This window comes from Phragmites australis, chromosome 6 (assembly GCF_958298935.1).
Source record: "Phragmites australis chromosome 6, lpPhrAust1.1, whole genome shotgun sequence".
NCBI classification, from domain to species: domain Eukaryota; kingdom Viridiplantae; phylum Streptophyta; class Magnoliopsida; order Poales; family Poaceae; genus Phragmites; species Phragmites australis.
The window spans coordinates 7293637-7321000 of NC_084926.1; the positions used below are offsets into that span (position 1 = coordinate 7293637).

At 44.4% G+C, this 27364-nt stretch overlaps 2 protein-coding genes and 1 pseudogene across 2 annotated transcripts; 1 reads left to right on the plus strand and 2 right to left on the minus strand.

The window, feature by feature from the left end:
• Positions 1-1937: 1937 nt before the first annotated feature.
• LOC133921420 (zinc-finger homeodomain protein 7-like) lies at positions 1938-3886 on the plus strand. Its single transcript, XM_062366279.1, has one exon. The coding sequence runs from the start codon at positions 2504-2506 to the stop codon at positions 3740-3742; it is 1239 nt and encodes a 412-aa protein (XP_062222263.1). The 5' UTR covers positions 1938-2503; the 3' UTR covers positions 3743-3886.
• Positions 3887-5620: 1734 nt separating this feature from the next.
• Positions 5621-10070, minus strand: LOC133921422 (uncharacterized; annotated as a pseudogene).
• A 5059-nt stretch (positions 10071-15129) lies between these two features.
• LOC133921423 (uncharacterized) lies at positions 15130-18049 on the minus strand. Its single transcript, XM_062366280.1, has 6 exons — positions 17804-18049; positions 16385-16485; positions 15775-15844; positions 15628-15655; positions 15486-15543; positions 15130-15296 (listed from the first exon to the last, which is right to left on the minus strand). Exons 1-6 carry the CDS (start codon positions 17960-17962, stop codon positions 15200-15202), a joined length of 513 nt encoding a protein of 170 aa, XP_062222264.1. The 5' UTR covers positions 17963-18049; the 3' UTR covers positions 15130-15199.
• Positions 18050-27364: the final 9315 nt, after the last annotated feature.

Here is a 27364-nt window from a genome sequence, read left to right on the forward strand (position 1 = left end):
TTCCGAGAGATTTTGTTTGGCAAAAGTTTAGCTCGTAGCTTGATTTCAGATCTAAAGTTTATATACTAAAATAAGTGATTTAAACATTTATTTTTTAGTTTAAAATAAAAACAATATAACTCACCCAAAACACCTATACCATAGCTTTTGATCCAAAATTTTGAAGCTAAATATACATAACTTTAAAGTTTCTTTAAAATTGGAGCTCTACCAAACATACAGGAAAACCGTGAAAGGGAGAAGAGATGGAAGCATGACAGCGGGGAGCATCGATGATAGTGGCAGACCATGGCACACCAATTAGAGTGGCATGACGCTGGTGTTTGCGAAAGGGCCAGGGCCCCCAGCGTCCTCAATTCCCAAAGCTGTCCACCATCTGATGACTGTTCTGCCCCTATGTCTTGGTGTAAAACCAAGGCTAATGTACTGGGCAGATAGCCCCCTAGCTAGCCCTTTAGAATGCCAGGAAGAAGCATCTCCAACCATATCAAATCAGCTGGTTAAAAGTATGTATCAGTATTTATCGTGGAGAATAGAATAGCTAAGAGCTAGCTAATAATTAGTACTAGTTAGTATTTAACGGATTCCAAGATGTATGCAACATTTATAATCTTATTACAGGTGGGCCCATATTAGGTTTAAAAAACATGTTATAACTAGTTCATTAAATATGTTATCTATTGTACTTTTTATTAATGATATAAATAATTTTATACTATCATGTTCTCTTTTAGATGTCATTTTGGTCTTCGGCATATAGAACAAGATTATAATACTTTTATACATGATATATTTATCCCTCTTGATTTCTCCAATATTCAATCAATGACACATAAACTACCAATACACCATACTCATTGAATTAAAATTTCACTTTTCAATAGATTTTAATATGAACACTCTAAGTAAAACACCACTTGAAAATCTAAAACATGACATCTATTTAAAAATAAAATAAAATTCCTAAAATAATATTTATTTAAAAATGAAGGTAATAGTAGCTAGCTAGCTATATTGTTAGAGACGCATAAACTGGCTGCACACCTGGGCAGCTAGCTTCGATTTTAGGTACTAGGCCAGCACGTAGGGCGCCTACACGTCTCACAGAGATGCACTCATGCAGATAATGATTAATTGAACAACCATGTAAAAAATGAATCTTACTATGCAAAAAACGATTGTTGTGTTAAATCATTTCAAACAATAATTGTTATTACTATACGCTTGCTCAGTTGGTAGAGGGTGTCTTGGAGGACGACCCGTCTACGGCCGCCCCGGGTGCCGACCTCCTCCTTAAGTGAACGTCAGATCGCTGGCATGACTTAGAAAGAAACGGCAATCTATTGCCAGTAAGCTCTAATTGAGACCATTGAAGTCACATATACACTCTTGCGGAATTTTTTTTTCACATGAAATTTTTACGCCCGAAATAGACCTGGAATTATATCTGCATTGTTCTTTACTATACACCTTCTTGAGCTAGAAATTTCACCTTTTTTTAGCTGTGCAGGAATCACTTTTGAGAGAAACTTGATCAAGACATCAACTGACCATACTTCCAGATGGTCATATTTCACCACAGCTTACTACCAGCCAAGTTCAGTGGGTGTAAATAAAGCAGAGGTGTGAGGCAGCAGGAGACATGCATGGATGTACTTGGAGCCAATGGTGGTAACACACTGCTGCACTTATTCCAGTGTGGTAGGTCACCGGTACAACCGGAAGGTAAACCTGGCGCTGTGGTGTGCAATTAAGCAAAAAACCAAACTTAAGCTAGGGCAGTGGACAGAGGAAATGGCGATGCAGATTGGAGGTAGTGGAGATGGTGGGATGCAGTAGGCCATAGTGCAGGTCTGGGAGGGGGTGAAACATGGCCCTGTCGGTGGGCATGGGCTTCTTCTCCCATCTCTCTCTCTCTCGTCCTCCCAAGGTCACCGTCACCATTGCGTAGTGGTAGACTCCTTCAAACATACACATCCTAGCCACTTTCTCTCTCCTGTCACCTCCTCCTCCCTCTTCCCCTTTCTCGCTCCTCTTCGTTTCTCCCTCTCCCTCCTCTTCGTTTCTCCCTCTCCCTCCTCTTCTTGGCCTGTTCTTTTAGGGTGCATCATAGATGGATGATGGATAGATAAGATGGATATGTTGTGTTCTCCTAGCTAGCTCTCTCTCGAGGAAACATTCCCCACTTTGTGCCAATTTTGTTTTTGTTATTGCTATTGAGATTTTTATCACTAAATTAAACCAACCATGGTACTTCTTCTTCTACCATACCCCTCCTTTGTTATCTAGCCTAGCTTAACCAAGCAATATAATCCATCCCCATCTTCTCCTTCCCCTTGAGGCCAACGTCATCTCCCTATTTCTTTTCCCCAAAACCTACAAGTAGAGCACACCACCACCAACACAGCCTTAAGAAAAAGCATGGAGAAAGAATCATTTTCCTAACAAGATCACCAAACCCTCCAAGCTAGCTCAACCCCAACCTAGCTAGGTAGACGAAGCCATGGAGTACAAGAGATCATCGCATGTGGAGGAGGAGGAAGAGGAGGAGGAGGAGGAAGACGAGGAGGAAGAAGAGGAAGAGGAAGAGGAGGAGGAGGAGAAAGGGGGCCATCACTACACCACTGCAGCAGCTGCACCCGTAGGTGCTCCGCAGCAGCAGGTGCGCAGCCAAGCTCTTGGCCTTGGCTCGTCTTCCTCGCACTCCTCCATGATGGATTCTGCCGCCTTCTCGAGGCCCCTCCTGCCTCCCAACTCCTCCCTCGTCTCGCAGCCGCCGCTGCTCCCTCCCGGCTTCCTGCCGCCTCACCGCCAGCCCCAGCACCACCCGAGAAGGGCGGAGAGGGAGAGGGAGAGAGCTGGGAGCACCCAGCACCAGCTCCGGGAACAGGCGAAGAATGGCGTTCTTGGCGGTGGCAGTGGCACCCCGCCCCAGCTGGCCTCTACGCTCGGCCTCACAACTGGCGGCGGCGCCGTGGGGGCGGAGACGGCGCAGTGGAGGTACCGGGAGTGCCTGCGGAACCACGCGGCTCGGCTGGGCGCGCACGTGCTCGACGGATGCTGCGAGTTCATGCCGTCCGCGGACGACGGGGCCGCCGCGCTGGCATGCGCCGCCTGCGGCTGCCACCGCAGCTTCCACCGCCGCGAGGCGGTTCCCGGAGTTGCTGCCGCAGCGGCGGCGTCCCCCTCGGCGACGACCCACACCGGCGCTAACGCCAACTCCTCCCGTGTCATGCCTCTCCTCCTGGCCCCGCCGCACATGCGGACGCGCCCGCACGTACCCGCTTCCCCGTCGTCCGCTCCCGCCGCCCTGACCGAGTCCTCGAGCGAGGAGCTGCGCGGCCCCGCGCCCGCGCACCCGCCCTACGCGCAGGTGGCCATTGGGTCGGCCTCCGCTACCCCGGCGCCGAGCAAGAAGCGGTTCCGGACCAAGTTCACGGTGGAGCAGAAGCAGCGGATGCAGGAGTTCGCGCACCGCGTCGGGTGGCGCATCCACAAGCCCGACGCCGACGCCGTCGACACCTTCTGCGCGCAGGTCGGCGTCTCCCGGCGCGTCCTCAAGGTGTGGATGCACAACAACAAGCACCTCGCCAAGATCCCGCCCACGTCCCCGTCCTCGCCGCCGCCACCGCACCACCATGACCACCACCACCCCCCTCATCCACCTCACCACCACCACCACCCTCCACCTCCTCCTCCTCACCACAACCAGCCGCCGCCGCCGCAGCACCATGATGCATGAATAACTGGGTAGCAGCAGTGCAATGCGAGAGGATGCATTAGCTTATTACCTTCTTTCTTTATCCTTCTTCTTCCCTTGTAATTTCAGTGACATCCTGGTTGTCTTGTCAAGAAGTTAACTACTCATGCATCAGTTTAGGAGGCAGTAATGTGATTATGCGACCTAATCCCATCGGAGCCGCACTTCCTCTTCCTCGTTGCTCTCTCTCTCTCTCTCTCTCTCTCTCTCTCTCTCTCTCTCTCTCTCTCTCTCTCTCTCTCTCTGCGGTAGTGCATGGGTAGCTGTGTTTGTTGTATGTGTGTAGTGTCGTAGTGCTGCATTGCATTTGCATTGCTTGATGCAACGTTCTCTCGGGCACCCCCCTTCCTTTTGACTTTGCCTTTTGGGCGTGTTGGATTCCTTTTGGCAGGGCAGGACAGGGCAGGGCAGGACGGCATTGCGCTGGTGCTGCGTGCATTGCTGCTTGCCGTTGGTTTGGTTTGGTTAAGTTGGTGAGGGGCCCTTTTGCTTGGACGGAATGTTCTTATGCACGAGGGTTTGTCATTTTGGTGTGCAAAGTACGATTAAGGGGGTCATTAAAGTAGGGTACTGGCTTCTAAGCTTCTCTCCTAGCAGTAGCTTTCTGGCCCTTCTTAATGGTGTCCTCTTCTGCTTGCAGCTAAACCGCTTTCTCTCAAGGGCTTTTGCAGCCTTTTTTGGGGGGCAATTTTGTTTGAGCTGCTTCTACTAGCCTTCTGCCAAAGATGCAGTACAGTACTAGTTCTAGCTAGTATAGTTTTTTTTGGTTCATCCTCTCTTTGGCCAGAAGTGTGGTAGTACTGTAGCGTGGAGTTGGGGACTTTGGCCAGAAGGTAGCTGAGGTGCCATGTGAGTGTGGACTGGTGTGTCAGGAGCGCAAAGAGAAAGAAGCCCTGTGTTTGAGTGTGTATGCTGCTGGATCACGGATGGATGGCTATGCAGCGTGAATGATGATATGTACTTGTCGAGAACTGGAGGCTTGGATTGTAACATTGTGTTTGATGTGGTATCAAGAAAAGCTGTGTGTGTGTGTGTTATTGCCTTGCTGGTAATGACATTTCATCTCATTATTCGTTTTATGTCACCAGCACAAGTACAACAACGACAAAATGATGTTTCTGTATTATGGTTCCTAGTTCTGAATGAGAAGTAGCTTCAACTGGCATTAGTTTCAATTGTTAAAGACGATTGGTGATATGCATTTCTGCAGAATTTGTCAATTTTTGGAAGGTGCAACTGCAATCTGATGATAACAATGGGTGAGCTAGAGCTTAACATTTGATACCCCAAGAGAGCTTCTCAAGCTTTTGTCCTGTGATGTTCATGTAAGCAGTAACAGCCATGACAACAAAACCAAGAACAGGATGCACAAGCACAACTAATAAATACGACCCCTAAAATTTGCAGGTACCGTGTACTTTGCAATAGCTCAGCTTATTTATTTGATCGGGAACTGCATCATTTATATGAACGTCATTGGTACCAGGGGACCGAACTGCGGCCGCACTGTTATGTTCGTCACTCCTCTTCGTAGTTTTTAAGTCCCTTTTTAGTTGCAACTGGTTATAAATGAAGTAAAGTAATAAGTTGTGATATACTGTATTTATTTACAATCTCATGAAAACCTGTGTTGCTAAATCATTTGTCTGTTCCAATATAATCCTGAATAAATGCAATTTATGCTCTTCATTTGAGATGCACATAAGCCCATTGTTGTGAGTTCTGTAAGGGCAAGAAAATGCAATGGAGACGACTGGTGATTCCGGCAACGACTGGTGATTCCGGCATAGATAGTAGTTAAATACAGCTAACGTCCATCTACAGAAACATTTTGCAGGTCAACCTCACAAGTTAACCATCAGCACCTAAATCATTGAATTCTTATATGTGGCATTAACAAGCGTACAGATGTTATCAAGAACGGTTAAATCAGCAGACCCAGGAGACTAAGAAAACACAGTGCAAACTAATATAATGAGCGACTGAACTAATTTCAGTCAGAAAAGCTCTCTAACTTTACGCATATCCCCTTCCTATTTGTACGTCCCTCGGACAACTCCGGCTAAATTTGACACAAGCAAGCACATTGAACAAAACTGGTGGGAACAAACCCTTCGAGCACAAGATTCTCCAAAGTCTCCACTGAAGTCCAAAATATCAACTGCTACAGAAGTCAGTGGGACGTAGCTATCCCTCGTTGTCATACCTCGTTTTAGAAATCGATGATCCATCTCAAAAAATTTGGATTCCAGGTAAATCTTTGTTATTGATCAAGTCGTACCCTCAGAAGCAAGCTTCATACGCTGGTGATGTTCAGCCACTTTGTAGTCAACTATTTCCGAAAACAGCTGGGCATCCAATATACAGTCAGGACGGCCAAAAACAGCAGCTTGCACACTAGCCACCAGTTCAGCAATCTCCCAGCCAGAGAAGCCATTGATCTTCCGTGCAGCTTCCCTGAGCATATCATCAGTTATGTCCTTACATGTATCTTGTGCTGCTGCTTGTTGAACAGTGAACCCCAAAAAGAACCTTTGCCCTCTTCCTTAAGTATATTCTGGTTCAAGTATAACTTGAGCAGTTGGAACCTCTCCTCCTCCCCAGGTAGGGGGGACTCTATAACTTCATCAATACGGCCAGTGATAGCAGCATCAAGGTCACCAGGTCGGTTTGTCGCAAGGACAAGGACAAAATCCCTTGACTGGTCACCAGTTCGAAACAATAGTGCATTGAGAGCACTCCGCTGAGCTTCGCTCATATGGGTACTCTTGCGTCTGGTACATTTGAACAGAAAACAAGATATTAGAGGTAGAACTTTCAGAACTTCTTGTACTGATGCGGTAAGCTACTGCACACCTACCATTTAATACAAACACATTTACAGTTCTGTTATGATTTTTACATAATTAGGGAATAAACAGCATGCTGAAGGCTGGACAGCACCGGCTGAAGGGGAAGGGATTTTAGGAGAGGGGTGACCATAGACAGGTGATTACAAACATTGGGTATGAAAAGATTAACTCTTCTTTGCTTAATGATAATACCACAATACAAGAGGAATGAGGCCATAGACTGGGATGTTCAGAAACTAGGGCTGAGAACCACTAACTTAACACTGCTACTATAATCCCGCATGGTACTGCCATTGCACATAAGAAGTTTCGAGAATGCTGTTGGGTTCTAATTAAAATGGGTCAAATTAAGCTTTATTTTGAGCTCAGAAACTGTAGGCCAGATAATGAAAGATTGAATTTAGGTTAAGGTTCAAAGTTAGTTCAATTCAAGCCTGATAATCAAGGGAATGTGTACATGCTTGATTTCAGCACGTCATTCATATTTATAAGAATATTACCTGGAGATCAGGCAAATGATTGTTAAGTGTCAAGTTGCAAACTTACTCACACAAGAACGCATTGGCTTCATCTATGAAAAGCAGCATGCCTTTCTTGGACTCCTTAGCCCAGTCAAATATTTCATGGATCTTGGTAACAGCCTCAGATCCTAAGGTTGCAACATCTCCTCCCGTCATCATGGCATAATCCAGGCCCTGTCATGTCAAGGACATCAGGGTGTGAGAATTAATTGATACCGAATGCCTCTACAAGCATACATCAATTGACTATCTTGATTACCAGACTTGTGTCCCCACTAGTCCCCTCTTAAAATGATAATGACTAATGACCCCACTAGTTAAAATTCAACAACATACAATATCTGACAAGGGAACTTCCACAGATCACCAACAGTACTCTATAACTGTTTTAAACCTTTAAGTGAGCAGCAGGAAAATCAAAGGATTAATGAGGAGACAATGTTGCACACTTCGGCTCCATCTCAAAGTATGCACTTCTAACAAAGAAAAGTGTCACAAAACTGAACTTGATGGATTGATATTTTCCCCATTAATATTTGCAGTCTGTGATTTTGAAAATACTTAAACAGTTCCACCAAAAAAACATGTTATTTTCAGAAAGATCTATTGATAACTTACAGATTTGCGAGCCATCTCCCTGGCTACTAAAGTTTTGCCAGTTCCAGGAGGTCCATAGAACAGCATGTTGCGGAATGGTGCATCGTCAGACTTTGTATTTGCAGTTGCTCGTGCAAGATGTTCAATCCTCCGCTTGAGTGAAGGGTGAAGAATAACATTCTGAAAGCCTGCTCCTCCCAACTGAGATGCCGAGCTAGGTTTGAGTAACCTGGACCCTGGCAGTGGGAACTTTGGCATTGATGATTCACGGATCAGTGAAGGCTGGACCAAGATTCTATTGATGTAACCCCGCGTAACCCTCACTCCTTCCATGAATATAAAAGAGCAAATAAGAAAATCAAAAGTCACTATTATTGTTTGTCAAAATGGAACAGGAACATTTAGGCCATGTCATTGTTTGTACACACTATAAAAAGAAAAATAATATGATATATTGATATTGAGACAAACCTAGTAGTATAAATTCCAGCAGCTAGTGCAGTAATTCCTCCAATACCCATTATTAGTTTACTCTTATCAGTCATAAGCATTCTGAACCCACCTGCAAGTCCACATTAGAAAGGAAGATCATAACCACTGACAAAATGGCAATTACTGAATCACGTCATAATTTTATTAATCGAATTTTCGACAAAAGAATGAAATTCATCCTTGCTGTAGTCCAAAGAAACTGTACAAATAATAAAGGCTAAGCATTTGGGGTAATATTGAGTTGCCTGAGACATTTTAGCAGAAGAAAAAGGATGGGTAGATTAACTTCATACGAGATGCTAACGGAAAGAGCATCAAAACCTTCAATATGCGAAAAGGTTGTATTGATGGCAGCAAGCCACTTTTCTCTTTCGCCATTCATGTATTCCAGTAACATTTTTTTTTATCATATTCTTCTGATAGCTTTTTTTCATGAGTTTCAGTTTCGGCGTCCGCTAAAGATTTAGCTTCGGCTATTTCACGGTCTAATTTAGCCTTTTTCTTTCTCAGTCTGCAGCATTTCTTCCAAAATCTTCTGTTCTGTGGCACGCCTAGCTTGTTCTCTTCTGAGGGCAGATGCCTCTTGCATCTTCACAAGTTCAGCATCTTGTCGCCTTTGTGCTTCACGCTCCGTCTGCCAAAATATATGCTTGATTTATGTGTTACTCTTAATAGCACCAAAAAAACATAGAAATATTTAAGCAATAAAGGAGGTAGCTAAATGAAAAAAAAGGGACTCTTCAATACCTGCATTCTTTTTCTAGCTAATTCATCCTCATAGCGTAATCCTTGTGCTTTTGCTTTTTCTTGTTCCTGCAAATTATTTCTGTATTCTTCCCCCTCTTTCTTCTTCCTCTCCTGCAAAACAGATATTGAGGATCAACAGAGAAACATGAGTGCAGTGCCAGCAACTAACACCAAAGAATCATAATAGTCGGATGCCCACATGAGGGGAAATAATCTCTAACAGAACACAAAAGACCTAATTTTTCATATTGATATGTTTCCCATTGATATGCCATGGAGTTTCAATTTGTAGGTCTTTGCTATTCAAAAGGTCGAGACATCATTATAAGTTTAACACGTCCACTGTTTGGATTCAGCCAATAATTTTTCAGTATTGACATCTCACTGGTAAAAGTTACTCTGCTTTACTAATCCCACAAATAACGGAAACTACAATCTTATGAAATTGATTCTGGCGAAGTCATGAATTCACACAGTGAAGCAAGGACTAAGACCACTGAATTTGGCCGTTAGGTAAATTTAACTCCAGTAATTGAGCATTTGGGCCTCGTGAGCAGCCAATCTCCGGACACGGACTGCCTACAGCAAGGAACATTATTTGCACCAACAAAGGGGAAAAGGCATCACGAATTCACGATGCCCCTGAACCTCTCGTTGATGGCGATCTGGACTCTCTCGGCCGCCAGCTCCTCGAGGCGCGTCTCCTCCTGCTTCTTCATCAGCTCAAACACCTGCACCCGACCAATAACACAAACGGCGTCAGGAGGGGCAGGCCCCGGTTAGGTCGGGCGAAAGCGCGAGCACCTTGCCTGCTTGTGGAGCGCGCGGGCCATACACTCACAGGGTCTCGGGGTCGGAGCCGAACGAGGTGGCGGAGGCAGGCTCTCCGGCGGCGGCGCAGACTGCGGAAGAGGGAGAAGCCGTCCGCGTAGGCGACGTTGGTGAGCGACGACGCCGCGGCGGCGAAGGCGACGGCCGCCCTCCGCGGCGGGCGCAGGGGGAGGCGGCGCAGCATGGCGAGGGAGGCGTGGGGCCCCACAGGGTTCTCGAGGGGCTTTGGCGAAGCGGCGACTTGGGAAAGACGCGAGGAGGAGGAGGCCGATAGGGTGACCATCGAATACGTACGGAATTGAATTCGGATACTATGTTTTATTATATTTTAATTTGAATATGAATATGGATCTAGATATCTTCGAATATGAATACGAATTGGATAGTTTGAATACGAATTCGTATTCGGATATCTACTCGATCTTCGAAATTCAGGTTGGAAATTTAAATTTTTGAAAAAAAATAACTGAAATTTGATAAAATTCGACTGAAATTTGTTCTAATTTGATTGAGCCGGAATTTTAGAAATTTTGTTCAAAATTTATGTTGGAAATTTAATTTTTTGATCAAATTTAACTGAAATTTGATGAAATTTGACTGAAATTTGTTCCAATTTGATTGGGTTGGAATTTCGTTCATATCTGAAATTTTTAAAACTTTAGCAAAATTTGGTTCCCTGGTTGGCGGATACGGATACGAATCGGATATATCTCGAATTCGGATATCCACATTTGAATCTGAATCTCGAAAACGAATTCGGATATATCCATTTTAGTATCCATTTCAGAAATGAATACGGATACGGATATCCATATTCGTATTTTAACGGACACGGAATTGGATAATTTGGATTTCCTGCCATCCATTTCCACCCCTAGAGGCCGAGGACTGAGGGGTGTTCCCGATGATTTCTGGGTAAACCATCGGTGGCGTTTGGCAAGTGGGAAATTGAAGACGGGATAAATCTAACTTGTGTTTGGACATCTCACCTTGGATGGAAACGGATCGAATATGCATGGAATAGAATTCGGATAGTACGATTTACCATATTTAAATCCGAATATGAATACGGATCCGGATATCCTCGAATACGAATACGAATCCGCATTCAGATATCTACTCGATCTTCGAAATTCAGGTCGGAAATTTAAATTTTTGATAAATTTTGACTAAAATTTGATAAAATTCGACCGAAATTTGTTCTAATTTGATTGGGCCAGAATGTTAGAAATTTTGTTCAAAATTCCTGTTGGAAATTTAAATTTTTGATCAAATTTAACTGAATTTTGATGAAATTTGACTGAAATTTGTTCCAATTTGATTGGGTTGGAATTTCGTTCATATCTGAAATTTCTAAGACTTTAGCAAAATTTGGTTCCCTGGTTAGCGGATACGAATACGAATCGGATATATCTCAAATTCGGATATCCACATTTGAATTCAAATATCAAAAACGAATTCGGATATATCCATTTTAGTATTTATTTCAGAAATAAATACGAATACGGATATCCATATTCGTATTTTAACGGATACGGAATCGGATAATTCGGATTTTCTACCATCTATTTCCACTCCTAATCTCACATGCACCCGACCAATAACATGTACGATATCTTTTCCTACTTTTTGAAACCTAGGTAGGGGTGGGATAGAGGTAAGAAACTTATGAGATTCTATAATTACCTTTCATTATATTGCTCTACAGTCAATCCTCTCTTTGTTTTGAAAATATATTTTAGTTATTATAACTATTTTCTATCTCTATCATATGCCAAACTAAACAAAGACTTTATTTGACACAGCTGAAACCTATGAGTTTTTTAAAAAAAATATTTTTGCTAAAAGCTATTGTCAGTGTATGGAATATGGATCTCCGTTCTAAGAACTCACACCAGCTAATACCAGTTGGCAGAAGATTTTTCCCATACTAATGTCCCATCACACGACCAATCAGCGCATTCACGACTAGGATCCTTACCACATAAGGAGATCCCGCGACTTAAACCTTGTGCAATGATAGTGTCAAGCCTAACACAATGATTACACGGTAAAACCTTTTTTCATAGGAAAATAACTTCAGTAAAACGGTCTTTCCTTTTTAAACGATTCTTCGGTGTTGCTTTTATTTATTGATAGAATACGTGTTTAGTCGATAACGCTTCGGATCTATTCGAGGAACTTCAAGACCAATATTTCGACAATACTTAGCAGCATTAGGTAAAAGGTAAGTGTATTTCTTGGTCATATTACTCGTATGTTTTAAAATATTTTGTTTTTATAAAATTTATATGCAATGTCAATTTGATGAGAAGTCACCTATGTTAGGGTTTAACTAAATATTCCCTTATCGTTTTTTAAGTTTAAGTGATTTATGGTTAGATGTCTTTCGTAAGTAGAATTGCTTAGCCATACTACCGAGAATATTGGGAAGTGCCTTATACAACAATGATATTAATTGAATAATGACATAGCAACATGTAACCTTAGGCATTGAGCAAGAGGTGTTGATGATAATTGTAGTTATATTGTTGGTTTAGTATTTGCTCAAGTAACCTAAGTAAGTACCAGTTCGTAGAGTGAGAACCAAGAAATACCGTATCAACCACGAGCTCTTATGGGGGCATGACTTATTAATTAGTGGATTTCAGTTCGTGTGTACCAAATCGTAAGAGTGACTGTGTGGGGAAGGCTTTTAAACCAGAACCATTTAGTTAGTGGTAAGAGATGTGTCGTGGAAGGGAAGAGTAATTCTTTCTAGAGCTATAAGGCATAAGAGTGGACTTCTGGGTGGTGTGACACCACTTTGACGGCAATGAAACCTCAGCGGGCATGCACAATCTAGAGGTAACTTTATAACGGCCTTGCAGTGATCTCCTGACCACACACATTGGAAGTGTGTAAGCATCTAGCTAACATGGACATAATAGAAAATTTAGTCACTTGCTTGCAGGTGATGCAATCGTGTCTCGTGGAAAAAGCTAGACAACCTCTGCAGAGTATAAAATCTGATATATTAGTCGTGTTCACGGTCATAAAAGATTTAGATCCTCACATGATTAATTGGTTGTGGAATGGTTTTGGTTATAGTCGTAGATGTGGTTATGATGGTACTAGATGGTATGTCTGGTGAAAGTTTTGATTAAGGTGTTGACCTTAGTGGTGATGTTGGTGGAAAGTTGGGTTAATCTTCACTTAATTTAATGTTTTTATATAATTATCTTTTATTACTCGTATTTATGCAAATAAACCTGTTATTGTTATAAGCCCGCATATCGTTATTTTCATGTACGCTTGTTGAGCGCGTCATGTGCTTATATTTCCTATTTTTTCTATGCCATGTGACATGTGTGGTACTGCTCAACAAGTGAAGATTTTGAAGACTATCAAGACGATGATCTGACGTTCTAGGCACGTGTCTCTCAGTCGATTGCTTGCGGTGTTGTTGGACACAAGTGCTTCTGTTTCGCGGCAAATATTTTCCTAGAAGGCAATATATGTCGATTGTTATAAGAGCATAATGTTTATTTCATTTAAAGTATTGTTTTTGGTATTTTATCTGTGACATCTTTATGTGTGTTAAACATTTTGAACACACATAAGTTGTATCTGGTTTTGTCCATTAAAATCGGTGACACTTAAAACCAAAATTTATTAGTTTTTAGAGTTTTTCAAAAAAGTCTCCCTAAATCAGTTTTATCAGTTTTTAGTTCATTTCATCATAAGTTAGCTTTTTAATTTTTCAAAACCAGCAATAAGCCAATCTATTTGCAAATTATAGCTTCTGAAAAGCAAAAGCCAACAATAAATTATACCAAACAGAGAAAAAAATATGTATAAAATCTTATAATCATATCCCATACGTATACCCACCTTATTTTATCCTAAGGTGACGTTTAGATAGCAGGGATTGAGAATAGGAAAGGAATATGTACACTGAAATTCAATCTCAGTCATCAATCTCTATTTCAATTTGTATTCTAACACTTTATTTATTTTACTGTTTCTACCCCCGGTTGTCAAACGCCACTTAAGTACTTCCTTTCCCTTCCCCATGCTACATACAAACGCCACCTCCGCTTTCTTCCTTCTTTTCCAAGGGAGGCTCTTCTTAGAATCCGGCTTGGACTTGAGCCTGTCGACAGTTCGGTTGACTGCAAAAACCCTCCCAAAAGTCACTGGATTTTAACTTTTTCCCTAAAAATTGTTTTGTTGCAAAAAAAACTCCCTAAAAGTTTGACTTTTTTTTGCAACCCCCCCCCCCCAAATTCAAAAAAATAAAAATTATAAAAAAATTCTAAAACAAACTAGAGATAATTCTAAGACCTTTTGTGAAATTTGTTTTCAAAAATAATATCTTTTGCATCATATTTCATAGAGAGTAAGTTTGGAAAAAAAAGAAAAATGTGCATCTCATTTATTAACTCATGTTATTTTAACTTTATCATGTCTACCATTATTTTTCCTACACACATAATTGTTTAAGTAAACTAATAAAAGTGGTTTCACTAATTTTGGAGTGTTATGGATTAGTTATGAATTAATCTATCTGCAACACATTTACTCAATCCTGCACATTATAATAACTATTTCAAAATTTTATGTATTTTTACAAGATAGAGGATCATGTAAGAAGACTAAAAAATTTTGTTTCATGATTTTTGGATTAGTAAATAATTAATTATGCATTTAACTCGAATTAATAAATGAGCTGCACGTTTTTTTTTTCAAACTTACTCTCTATGAAATACGATACAAAGGATATTATTTAAAAAAATCACAAAAGTCTTATAATTGTCTCTAGATTTTTTAGATTTTTTTATTTTTTTAAATTTTTTATTTTTTTGGGTATTTTTCAACAAAACAAACCTTTAGGGTGTTTTTTTTCAACAAAACAACTTTTAAAAAAAAGTCAAAATCAAAGTGACTTGGGGTTTTTTTTGAATTTTTCCCTTTTGTTTATCAGGCCTAATAGTAGACTCATCCGTGCGAATGGGCCGGGGAATAGGCCTTACCAAACGAGGCCTCAGGGGCTACAAGCTCAATTGCCCTCTTGGGCCTGGCCCACCTTGCTGGTGATCTGACCAGCACGTGCTGATCCGCCATTCAAAAGCACTGAAATCCAGAACAGTTACTATCTGAGAGCAAAGTTTGCAGGGATTTTTCACAATCTGATGATTAACTTTCTGCCAACCTGAATGGAGTGACGCAGTAGACCTGCGTATTTGAGAAAAAAAAACCTTTCACCCAACCTATGTTACAAAACGGAAGAGAGAAGATGCAAACAAGCGGAGCAAACGAGCTGGGGGCTGCAAGAGAAGGCAACACATAAAGAATCATGTGCGGCTAGACGCTAAAATTAAGTTGATCCGCTACAGTAGGCCTACAACATTGAGGAGTTAGTAGTCATCTTCGTCGTCCAGGTCTGGATCATTGGACGGCCGTAGTCTCTTGCCATCTCTCCCTCCGGGGCGCCCTCCCTTCTTCGGTTTTCCTCTGCGGGAATACACCACGAATTAGAGTTTAGAACCAGGCATTTCTGCCACAGAAACTCCCACAGCCATGAACAAAAGTTAATTTTGCAACAACTCAAGGCTAACTTCTTCACTCTGAAGACTGAAGAGTTCAGTGAAGGTCATAACGTTTGTTTTGAAATCACTGCAAAAATTGTATCCGAACACTTACTGCCCATTTGCAGGAGTGCTTGCGCCCTTCGAACGACCTGATCCATACTCTCTTCCATCTGCCATGACACAAGTATCAACATGTATTTCTTAGCCGATGTGGATTCAACTTTCAACTCAAAAGGAAAACAAAGAAATCTTACCATCTCGCCCGGCCAAATGTTCATCAACCTGTTTATGCAAAGAGAAACAAGTAGTCCAAATTAGCAAACTCCAAAATTTGGATAGCAATACGAAAAGAACAATTTGGAGGCATGCTGTTCAGCAGCATTGGGCACTACTATTCGCACCGCTGGAGAAGTAACAGATGACAGAGAGAATAGCCTCTCGTCGGCCTGAAATTTCCGGGAGCGCTTGAGACTGAAATCAAGCAGAAGCCATCATGAATAATTCTATGTGATCTGTACTGCCTGAACTGTTTCCACAATGCAAAATAGAAAATAAAAGGCACTTGCATGTGCAAAATAATGACATCAGACCAAAATCTCAAATAGCCAATGATTACCATAAGTCTAAATCATATTTCCAAATATAAAGCTCTCATGCTGAGTTGCTGACACTTCATGCAGTAGGGAGAGAAGCTGACATGACATAACACTAGCATGAAAACAGTTTTTTTCTGGATTAAAAATCACCTGCCGTACAGCTAGCACCCAGATTTGCATCCAATAGTTAATTATACATGACCCATGCCAATGTATACAGTTCTGAGGTAAGGTCTCAATCATATAGTTAATGAAATCAAAGAGCAGAGAGATTGAAATATTCCGAGAATTTAGTTCAAAAAATAAGAAATTGTATACAAAGAGTAATATATCCTAAAAAATAATGAAATTCCCCAAATATTGAAGACTGCATCAGTTTATTCAAGAACATAATAACGAACATTTAGTGTCTTACTTAGAAGTGTTTTTCGACGATGACAAAAATGATTCAAAACCCTTTAGCACGCTTCCAAACTGATTAGACTCTTGTAGGTAGGTAGTCTCCATATCATAAACCTGGAGGCGTGTAGACATTAAAATTAGTTGGACAAAAATGACTAAAAGCATGAAGGGTAAGCATTTTAAATCTCTGCTTGCCCATATATTCGTCCACGTCCAAGGTATAAATGATGATTTTTCAGTGTTTGCTAAAGATAATTGCCCATCTCCCTATTACCAGTGTAACAGATAAGAGCATACTTCAACAAGACAGTTTACAAATATTTTGACATCGTTTGATGCTCTTCAGGTATAGAGGTTTACCTTACAGTCAACTTGAGTACATGCCGGTGACACAATTGATCTTGTGTCAATTACTAACCAATTTGTTGGCAAAAGGTAGATTAGTCACTAGTCCCGCTAAGCAATGTGCTTCCTCAGCTGGATTGAAAGACTTCAAACAAGAGCAATATGCTTCCCTCCCTTTTATGGACAAGAAACGTTTCCCTTTCCACTATATCAGCTGTCCAATTGATTTAATCATTTTCGACGGAATACATAAGATTCACTACTCACGTAGGATCATTTTCTGTAATTCTGAAACACTTAATAGTGCCCTGTGAGAGAGCATACTAAAATACAGCATAAAAAGTTCTTATGGTCATCGTATAAGTAAAGTAGCTCGTTTAGTATGATTGATTTCTGACGAACACAGCAATTAACTGCGACTCTGGTTTGATGGTCAACGAAGAGAATGATTTCTAACAAACTGTTTAGAACATCAAGTGTTTCATTACCACTTGAACCTAGAGCAATCAGTATGGCAGGCATCAAGCACATTGTGCAATTCCGCCAATCAAGCAATGAAGTATTTAAGCAAACAGGCATGTTTAAGCGCACTGACAAATTTCCATAAGACTCTAGATCCATAAAGAGTCCAATCACAAACATCACTCGCTCACTGCAACAGTGTCTTCCCAAATTGAGATCGTGGTTCACTTCGCTCCAATGAGTAGTGTATTTTTAAGACTGAAGACCACAATGCCCCTGTTTGATCAGAAGGACAGGTGCAATAACATCAGGGGTTCAACGTATTCGTTCAGAAATTTATTTTTAAGATTTGTATTGTCCCTGAATCAGTATCTAAACATTTAAGTCAAATTCAGGTTGCCACAGATATGCGCAACTCGAACTCAACAATCTTTTTAAGCCGTTAAGTGTTTCAAATCACAATGTTGACCAGCAAATTCCAAGGGCGGGGTTCTACATCTTCAGCAACGGCAAGCCCCCTATTCCGGAAGAAAATTGCATCTTTGGAACAAGGGCCCCGCCTGCCGACACAATCCCTAGCGGAAAAGGAGCCCCGAGAGAGGCAGGGGATCGGGGAAGACCTAACCTGGCGCTCGATGAAGCGGAGCTCCTCCTGGAGCCTGGCGCGCTTGCTCATCAGCGCCGAGAGCATCGCCGTGGGGTTCGGCGCCGGCGGCGCCGGCGAAGGCGCGGAGCCCGACGCGGCCTTGTGCGCGCCGCTCCCTCCTCCGCCTCCCGAGTCCATGGCCGCCGCTTCTAGGGTTAGAGCGCTCGCGTCTCGTGGTGTTCGGTTTTGGCTAGCAAGTTTACAGTTACATGCGAGTCGTTGCCAATCCACCACGTCGCCCGCGAAATAAATCCTCGAACGAGCCCACTTTTTTTCAAAAGAAAATCGCGCAATTTTGATACTAGTATTGTTGGGAAAAATATCTTGACCTACAGATATTACTAAGTATTACTAGTGTATTTTAAAACTCTAGAACTCTACACTATTTATCAAGACTCAAGCTTCTAGAGATCATGAGACTCCATAGGCCATTGCCTCTAAGGACATAGGAAGTAGTTGGCCTCCGCAGATAATTTTAACAAGAGAAGAACACTCACTGTAATTGATCTGGCACGAAGCGACTGACAATTGATTGCCATATAAGTTGTGGACACCCTGATATTTGTGATAGTACAACGTCATGCCACTATTGATAACTGACTCAGTACTGCGCCCTTCCCTGGCGTTATCTCATGGTGCCCAGACCTACGAGCCCCTGGAGCTCTTAGGCTCCGAAGTTATCTTAGAGCTTGCGGACCTTGGAGCCTACTTGCTCTCGAAGCGTGTGAGGAAGGGGACATATGTTTACGATCAATACATTTGGTGTTATCTTGCCTCTCGACGTCTTCTCCAAGCTTGAGTCTCCTCTCTAGAGGAAGCTCTCGTTGCACCTTGTTTGCGGAAGACGTTTCGTCTTCTACCAACAATGTGCCATCTGAGGGAAGAGAACACAGAAGTACTAGAGAGGTAGGACACTACTAAAAGACCATCAAGGCACTAGCCCAAACAGTCGTTCCTATTGCCGCACACATGCAAAAGCATGCATGTTAGCCGCAACCAGACACACTATATGCACCCGTCAGCTCTGCAGCTATGTGGAACAACGGCCCCCTGGCTACTGCCCACCCAATAGCTTGGGTCGGCACGGAGGCCCAAGCCAGTGCAGAGGCCTTACAACAATGGCACAACAAGGATCTCACCGCACCCTAGAAGGTTACAATCAAGGCCGTAGCTAGACAAGTTGCCCTCCAATGATTCTAGACGCTCAAGCTTAGGGACACTCATGCCTGGGCCTAGCCCCTAGACGCCTCCTGTGACGACGTCCAAATCACCTTCATCCAGCCATCGTCCTCTTAAGGCCTGGTTGCCTGGCAACTCCCTCGGCCTCCCCTGCCGGAGGGGGGGTTTCGGGGAGACTACAGGCTCCGACACGCACAGACTTCACCAGCATCCTCGCTGTCGACCACCAGCTCCGACACCACCGGAAGAGTATCAATGCATCCTGCACAGGGCCGAACGTGGCTATAATACAGATAGCTGTCGAACCCTCATAACCTTCCTGGAGGATTACATTAGAAGGCAGACAACGCGCTCGGCAAGAGAAAAGGCTGGCGACATGAGACCTAGGGGTCGTAAGCGTGCAACAGGGCGCTAGTGCCTTGCCAATCCCCCTTTGGACCGCTAGGCCGCCTTCGACTCGGCCACAAACGGTGTAGTACCCCAGCGACAAGGACTGAGTCGTACAAACAACCCTGACTATCACAGAGCCAGGATGGCCTCCGATGTGGGGGGAGGGGGCACCTAAGTCTCCGGAGCAGTTAGGGCCCCCAACTTGGCTCCGGATGCTGTTTTTTCAGTAGGGTCAGCGTACATTGAAAGTAGCTAGTCTAGCTGTTGGAAGTTCCAACAACAGATGATGACTAGGTAGCAACAGTATACCATACGACTTAAGTTATATCCATTTTCAATAGTAGGCAGTAAAACCGAAGTTGTATTTGTAGTCAAAACTTTAGTCATACCTTTACACAAATAGTGCACGGATACCTTAAAAAAACCTCCCCACTGATACCACAAATCTCGGTGGTGGAGATGTCTTACAAAAATCCTCCCCACCTATGGCACAACCTTGATGGTGGAGATGCCTTACAAAAACCTCCACACTAATGACTCAACCTCGATAGCGGAGAGATTTTTAAAGGGAGATTCTACTATTTACCACTGAATAAGTTGTCTGTTCTACGATATGCCATTAGTGTGTCAATGACATGTGGGTTCAGGTCCCACATGTCATTCTCACAATGGATGGAATATCGTAGAACATACACTTATTTAGTGGCAAATCGTAGATTGTTCCATTTTTAAAAACCTCCCCACAGATGGCACAACCTCGATGGTGAAGTTATCTTTAAAAAACCTCCTTATCCCTAGCTTAGCCTCAATGGCAGAGACATCTTGAAAAATCTCTCCACCAATGACTCAGCCTCGGTAATGGAGAGATCTTTAAAAAAACTCCCTACCAATGGCACAACACGGTGGTAAAGATGTCTTAAAAAAAACCTCCCCGTCACTAGCTTAGCCTCAGTGGCGGAGACATCTTGAAAAACCTCCCCACCAAAAGCTTAGCCTCAGTGGTGGAGAGATCTTTAAAAAACTCCTCACCAATGGCTTAGTCTCAGTGATGAAGACATCTTGAAAAACCTCCTCACCAATGACTTAGTCTCGATGACGGAGAGATCTTTTAAAACCTCCCCACCAATAGCTTAGCCTCGGTGGTGGAGATATCTTAAAAAACCTCCCCTCCAATGGCTCAGCCTCGGGGCGGAGAGATCTTTAAAAACCTCCCCACCAATGGTTTAGCCTCAGTGATGAAAACATCTCAAAAAACCCCACGAGCGGAGATGCCTTAAAAACCTCGAAGAAACCCTCTAGTATGTCGTAGGAGAAAGCACTGATGCTGTAGATGTACTAAAAACCCTCCTGCATGTCGTAGGCTAAAACCCCGATGTCGTAGAGGTACTGAAAACCTTCTGGTAGATCGTAGGTGAAAGCCCCGATGCCGTAGAGGTACCGAAAATCCTTTGATAGGTTGTAGGCGAAAGCCCTAATACCGTAGATGTCGGTGATATGGGAACTGGGGGTTCCCGAGTCCCGAGGCCAGGACAGTGCAGTGCCACATGGCGTGATCCCTCGGGGACCATCTCCTCGAGGGCCCGAGAAAAGCCAAATCCGGGAGGGGGTGCTCGGGGCCAAGAACACTTGGTCCCTGAGTACCCAGAGTACCCCGAGGATCCGAGAAGAGCCAAGTCCGGGAGGGGGTGCTCGGGGTCAAGAACACTTGGTCCCCGAGTACCCAGAGTTCCCCGAGAACCCGAGAAGAGCTAGATCCGGGAGGGGGTGCTCGGGGCCAAGAACAGTTGGTCCCTGAGTACCTAGAGTTCCCCGAGGACCTGAGAAGCCTCTTACCGGTGGACCCCGCAAGGGCTCCGCTGTGAGGTGTCGATCGGTGGGAAGCCCGATGCTGCATTTAAGGAGGAGCGTGGCCTGTCACATCTAACCACTCCCCCCCACGCGTGTAGTACCGGGTACGTCAGTCTCTGCCACTGCCTGGGCAGCGAGGCGTGGGCACAATTAATGCGACGAGTCCCATTGCATGTCCTTCGCAGAGTCCAAGGAGAAAGACGGCTTGAAGATATTGTCGATGGGCTCGAGACGTATCGCCTGTCGCCCTGCTGTGTCAGAACGTATCAGATCTATTCTGACCGGACGGGCATGAGAGGATACTCAGTGGCTGGCCGGTGGGCCCCCCTGCACCTGCTAAAGTTGGGGCGTGAAGACCAACGGGACCGACCGAAGGGCGCATTTTCAACCCCTAATATCAAACTGTAGACCTATGATGGTTGTTTTGGGCATACCCCGGAAGGCCTCCCCCAGTAGATAAAAGGAGGGAGCGCTTCGTAGAAAGACAGGCTAATCGAAGTTCGGAGAGACCAGACTTGATTTGAGAAGGAAGCTCAAGACTTAGAATAGCAGCAGCTTGTAACACAGAGATCCAGAGAAAGGCATTCTAAGAGCATTAATAACACATCAGACATACAGGAGTAGGGTATTACGCCTCCGTACGGTCCGAACTTGTCTAAATTCCTTATGCATTTACTCCTACTAGCCGACGATCATCCATCCCGCCTAGATCCCATACATTCACATTAACCCCACGTACGAGGTAGATCAAGAATCAGCCCCCCAGTCGAATCTCAAAGGGGGGCTCTCAGGATCCCCGCTTGCGGTGTTCATCCATCGACAGTAGAGGTACAAAGAAACCCTCCACTAGGTCATAGGCAAAAGCTCTGATGCCGTAGAGATACGGGAAACCCTCTGGCAGGTCGTAGTCAAAAGCTCTGATACCGTAGAGGTACTAAAAACGCTCCGACAGGTCATAAGCGAAAGCCCCGATACCGTAGAGATACTTGAAACCCTCTGGCAGGTCGTAGGCGAAAGGCCTAATGTCGTAGATTTACTGAAAACCCTCTGGCAGGTCGTAGGTGAAAGCCCTGATGCCGTAGAGGTATTGGAAACCCTCTGGTAGGTCGTAGGCGAATGCTCTGATACCTTAGAGGTACTAGAAACCCTTCGGTAGGTCGTAGGTGAAAACCTCGACATCGTAGAGTTACTGGAAACCCTCCGACAGGTCGTAGGCAAAAGCCCCGATGCTGTAGATGTACTAAAAACCCTCCGACAGGTCGTAGGCGTAAGCCTCAATGTCATAGAAGTAAAAAAGAAACCCTCCAGAACCTCACCACAGCAAAGGGTCGAGGGGGTCACAGACTGCCTCCCTTGGTCTAGCCATCAGCTTCACCTCCGATGACTGTTACTGGGCTCCGGATGGCCCTGCATTCGGAGCCTCGCCATGTCTAAGGGCCGAGGGGTCGCGGACTACCTCACTCGGCCTAGCCATCAGCTTCACCTCCGGCGACTGTCGCTGGACTCTAGATAGTCTTGCCTCCAAAGCCTCACCACGGCTAAGGGCCGAGGGGGTCACAGACTGCCTCCCTAGGTCTAGCCATCGACTTCACCTCCGACGACCGTCGCTGGGCTCCGGATGGCCCTGCCTCCAAAGCCTCGCCACGGCTAAGGGTCGAGAGGGTCATAGACTACCTCCCTCGGCCTAGCTATCGACTTCACCTTCAGCGACCATCGCTGGGCTTTAGATGGCCCTGCTTCGGAGCCTCGCCACAGCTAAGGGCTGAGGTGGTCGCGGGCCTTCGGAGCCTCGCCACAGCTAAGGGCTTAGAACAGATTGTTTTGAGTCAAAAAGCAGGAACAAATTTGGAGAGGATTCTGTACCAACATTGGAACTAGGGCTAAGGGGATCGCGAACTGTCTCCCTTGGCCTTAATAGTCGGCTTCACCTCTGAAAGTACTTGATGTCGCCTAGATGGGGGTGAATAGGTGTTTTCCAAAAATTAAAAACTTCGCAGTGGATTAAATAGTACCCGAATACTCCGGTTCAATCCGGATATTCCGGGGTCCGGAGTGTCCGAGTTCACCCAGATTATCCGGCCTATATAGAAACTTCAAAATCAATGGAAACTTAAGCAAGTCTAGATTGATCTATGAGTTACCATAGGTTCTAAGAGATGCCTAATGACCTTTTCACCAACAACCTGCAGCTACAAACTCACAAGCAAGTAGATCGACGCAAATCACTCAAATTCAACTAGAACAAAGGAAATGCAAGAAAGTAAAGGAGACAAAGATTTGTTCTCGAAGTTCGGCCACTCCACAAAGAAGTGCATACGTCTCTGTTGAGGAGCTCACAAAGAGTTGGATTTCTTTCAAACTTTTCCTCACCTAAGCGACCACAAAGATCGAGCTAGGGTTGCTTACTCAAGTTGATGGGTAATACAAACTTTCCGGGACACTCCACAAGCTTGGGTGATCTCCGAGCGATGCCTAACCGTCTAGGAGCTCAAAGCTCCAAGAGTAAACAATGCAAATCAAAGGCTTGACAATGAACTCAAGTGATCAAGTATGGGATTTAAGCTCTCTAGCTCTTAATCTCACTCTCCCAACCCTGGCTCTAGAGGAGTTAGGAGGACTATTGAATGACAATGAATAAGTTTATCCACGAGTTGTTCAGCAGCAAATGAAGAATGTGGTGAGAGGGTATTTATACCCACCCTCTAAAAAACTAGTCGTTATTGTATTTTTTTGAACTAACTCGGAGTATCTGAGTTTACCTGGAGACTCTGGATAACACTTAGGCACTCAGCAGAAAGCACAGTCCGGAGCCTACGTGGTGGGTCCAGATACTCCAGAACCTGGAGTATCCGGACCAACCCGGAGACTCCGGGATAAAAAAATTAAACCCATATCGAGAGCCCTAGCTCGGAGCTCTACGCGGACACTCCGGGCAAGACACCAGAATCTAGAGTATCCAGGCTAACCCGGAGACTCCAGGTTCAGACAACACTTGCCTTCTTTCTAATGTCCGTGGGTGATTGTGTCTCACAACTTTTAGTTCTAAAATGATACTTTGAGCACTGAGACATCATCAAGACTATCATTACGCATCCCTCTTGATAGTACGGTATTCCTAAACTCAAATTCAAAAATAAAAAGAATTAAAGTCTATTGAGTAACTAAATGTCGCTTCTCTATTCTTTTTGAGAGACGCCAATGTCGTTTAACTTCTCCACAGGGACTTCAAACCTGTTTATAACCTTAGTAAACTCATTAGTCTTTTAATCGTTTGTCATCAATTAGTCAAAACCCACATACGGGGTCTACATGCACTTTCAGCCTCCATCCATTGCCATTAGGCTTCGAAACTACCTCGTCTCCATCAAGCCGTCTAATGGCCTCACTATCAGCTACACCTCCTCTTAAATGGATGATGAGGTCACTATCCCCCACCAAAGGTGTCAGGGTCCAAACCCTCTACATGTCGATGACACCTACCATGGTTGCGTTGAGGCCTAAACCTGTGTAAGACTTTGTCACTCCAGTCGCTCATAAAACACAATCGCACTCTCCGACTACTAACTACTGTTGTGTGTGAGGGGGCCGAGGAAAGTAAGACACTGGAGCTTAGGCGCGCACACACAAAAAGAAATAACACTAAGCGGACCCAAGGATTTAGTTATATTAATAAATTTCACATTAAAAAGACGCTTATATGCCTTCCTGAGTTCCTGGTATCTGGACTACTCGGAACTAAAAGCACTGACAAAGGATGGGGAAGGTAACTACAAGCCCTAATAGCAGTGTATGAGGCGGCGTATGCGCTTCATCTGTGGCCTACCATTGCGAAGACTGATGCAGTTGCCAGCCCCCGCGCTGTCATAGGATGAGGATGAAGAGAACTCCTTCACGACATTCTCTCCGTTTTCCTTTTCCTTTGCCTTCTCTTCTATGCCTGGGCTGCCTCCTTCTTCGCTTCTTCCTTCTGTTCTTCATCGATCTCCTTCTCTAAAAGATCCCAGTTGACCTCCTCTTCATCGTCAGAGATATCGATAATCTCGACTGGAGCGACGAATCAGACTAGAGATCGAGACGGAGTGGTGGGAGGCGGCTCTCTCTGCAAGGATGAAAGCACGATGGTGGCTGGCTCCAACCTTGCAAATATGCCCACGAGAGCGCTCACCCTCGGAGGCACCACTACAGACAGAACCGGTGCCGGCACCAGAGGTGATCCTGCCCCAGTCAAGCTAGTCAAAATCATGTCGATGAAGAGTCTCTCCCTTACACAACAATGAAGGATCAACTGGGTAGACCCCAACTTTTATAGCCAGTCCAATCGTTTGTGCACACCTAGGGAAGGAAACAGAACCGCCATGGGTGCCGTCCCACTACCTTCCCAATTATTATCCGACCATGATCACATCCCGGTCAAAACTGCGCACACACAACAACTCCCTACGACAGCACCCTAGTTTTTTGCATACGCATTCCATCACATCTATTATTTGAATCCCTTTCGATGCATGCAAAGGCAACCGACACAAGGCCCCATGAGAACCGGTGCCTTACCTCGTCAGACGCACTGACGTTACCATGCATCATTAAGCGCTTGTGAAAAAAACGGAGAGAATATCTTGCCTCTATATACAATCTCCATTATGATGGCTTGAATGGCTAAAAGGCTCACCATCGCAGGGCTTCAAATGGCTTTCGGCTCCAGCGTCTCTACGTCTCTGGCCTTAGCACAGGCTCTGAAGTGTATTACCTTCGTTCAAACCTCAATGTCCTTCGGTTCCAACGCCCCTACACCTCCGACCTTAGTATAGGCTCTGATGCATATAGATCCCACCAAACCCCTACGGCCCTTGGCTTGGACATCGACTTAACCTCAAGCGACCCCCGTCGGGCTCTGGACTGCATCACCCCTGTTGATCTTCAAATAAAACCAAGTCGATATCTCCTACTCTTGTCATTGGATTTCGGGCCACACAACTTCCTCCGGATCACACCGTCTCCATCAAATGTCGCCACCATCGCTTGTGGTCATCACAAGGAGGCCCTTTAATGGCGAGAGGTTGTTTATGATATATTGACCATGAGGCTGGGCTGGAGCTAGTTCCATCTACATCTGCCCACCCCTCTAAACCTCGGACCAGCAGATGAGGGGGTACTATAAGGGAAAATTCCTCAGCCCATGAGCATTACTAGGGAGTCACTATCAAGCGCTCTTCCGAAGCCCTAGGGCTCCAGACTCTCTGCCAAGACTCAAGCTTCCAGAGACAATGAGGCTCCTTAGGCCACTGCCTCTCAGGACGGGGGAAGCAACTGACCTCCCTAGAGAATCTCAACAAGAGGAGAACACTCACTGCAATTGGTCTGGCACGAAGTGACAGACAATTGATTGTAGTATAAGTGGTGGACACCCTGACATTTGTGACAGTTCGACACCGTGCCACAATTGACAACCAGCTTGGTATTGCGCCCTTCGCTAATGTTAGCTCATGGGACCTAGACCTATGAGGCTCCTGGAGCTCTTGGGCTCCGGAGTTACCCCGGAGCCTGCCTGCCCTCGAAGCATGGGAGGAAGCGGGGACATCTTTTTATTATCAATACATTTGGTGTTATCCTGCCTCTCGACGTCTTTTTCAAGCTTGAGTCTTCTTTCTAGAGGAGGCTCTCGCCGCACCTTATTTGTGGAAGATGTTTCGTCTTCCGCCAACAAGTATTTTCCCTTTTCTATGTGATAGTTCAAAAAGTGCTAGGCCATAATCAAAGTTCGAGGTGTAAGTTTCTAATTTATTTCATTTTTTGAAGACCCATAATTTGGGTAAAAATTAATGAAAAATTAGAGGGCATTTGCATACTCTAGATCAGGCTTCCTTTAGTGGTGGCCTTTCAAGAGCGCTAACTTCCCCTATTTTGGAACATTTAATTTTATCTACGACATCAATTTTTACTAGAGATACTAAAAAATACTCAAAATACTGTATAACCAAGCACAACACCACACGACGATTATAAGCTGGATATGATTTTGGTAGCGGTGCGATTTTGGTACCGCGTGTTGAAGGCTTGGCCTATGAGAGACCGCGTTGACCCGAGCACGAATGTAGTGCGGCGGGTACGATGACATGGTAGGTC

Bases quoted from the DNA above. Each gene is read 5' to 3' on its own strand.
- LOC133921423 (XM_062366280.1), bottom strand. From the start codon at position 17,962: ATGGACTCGGGAGGCGGAGGAGGGAGCGGCGCGCACAAGGCCGCGTCG. The intron at 15,845-16,384 runs GTAAGACACTAA...GCTTGATTTCAG, and splicing joins TCGTCGAAAAACACTTCTAA to TCTCAAGCGCTCCCGGAAAT. The intron at 15,544-15,627 runs GTAAGATTTCTT...GTGTCATGGCAG, and splicing joins ACATTTGGCCGGGCGAGATG to ATGGAAGAGAGTATGGATCA.
- LOC133921420 (XM_062366279.1), top strand. From the start codon at position 2,504: ATGGAGTACAAGAGATCATCGCATGTGGAGGAGGAGGAAGAGGAGGAG.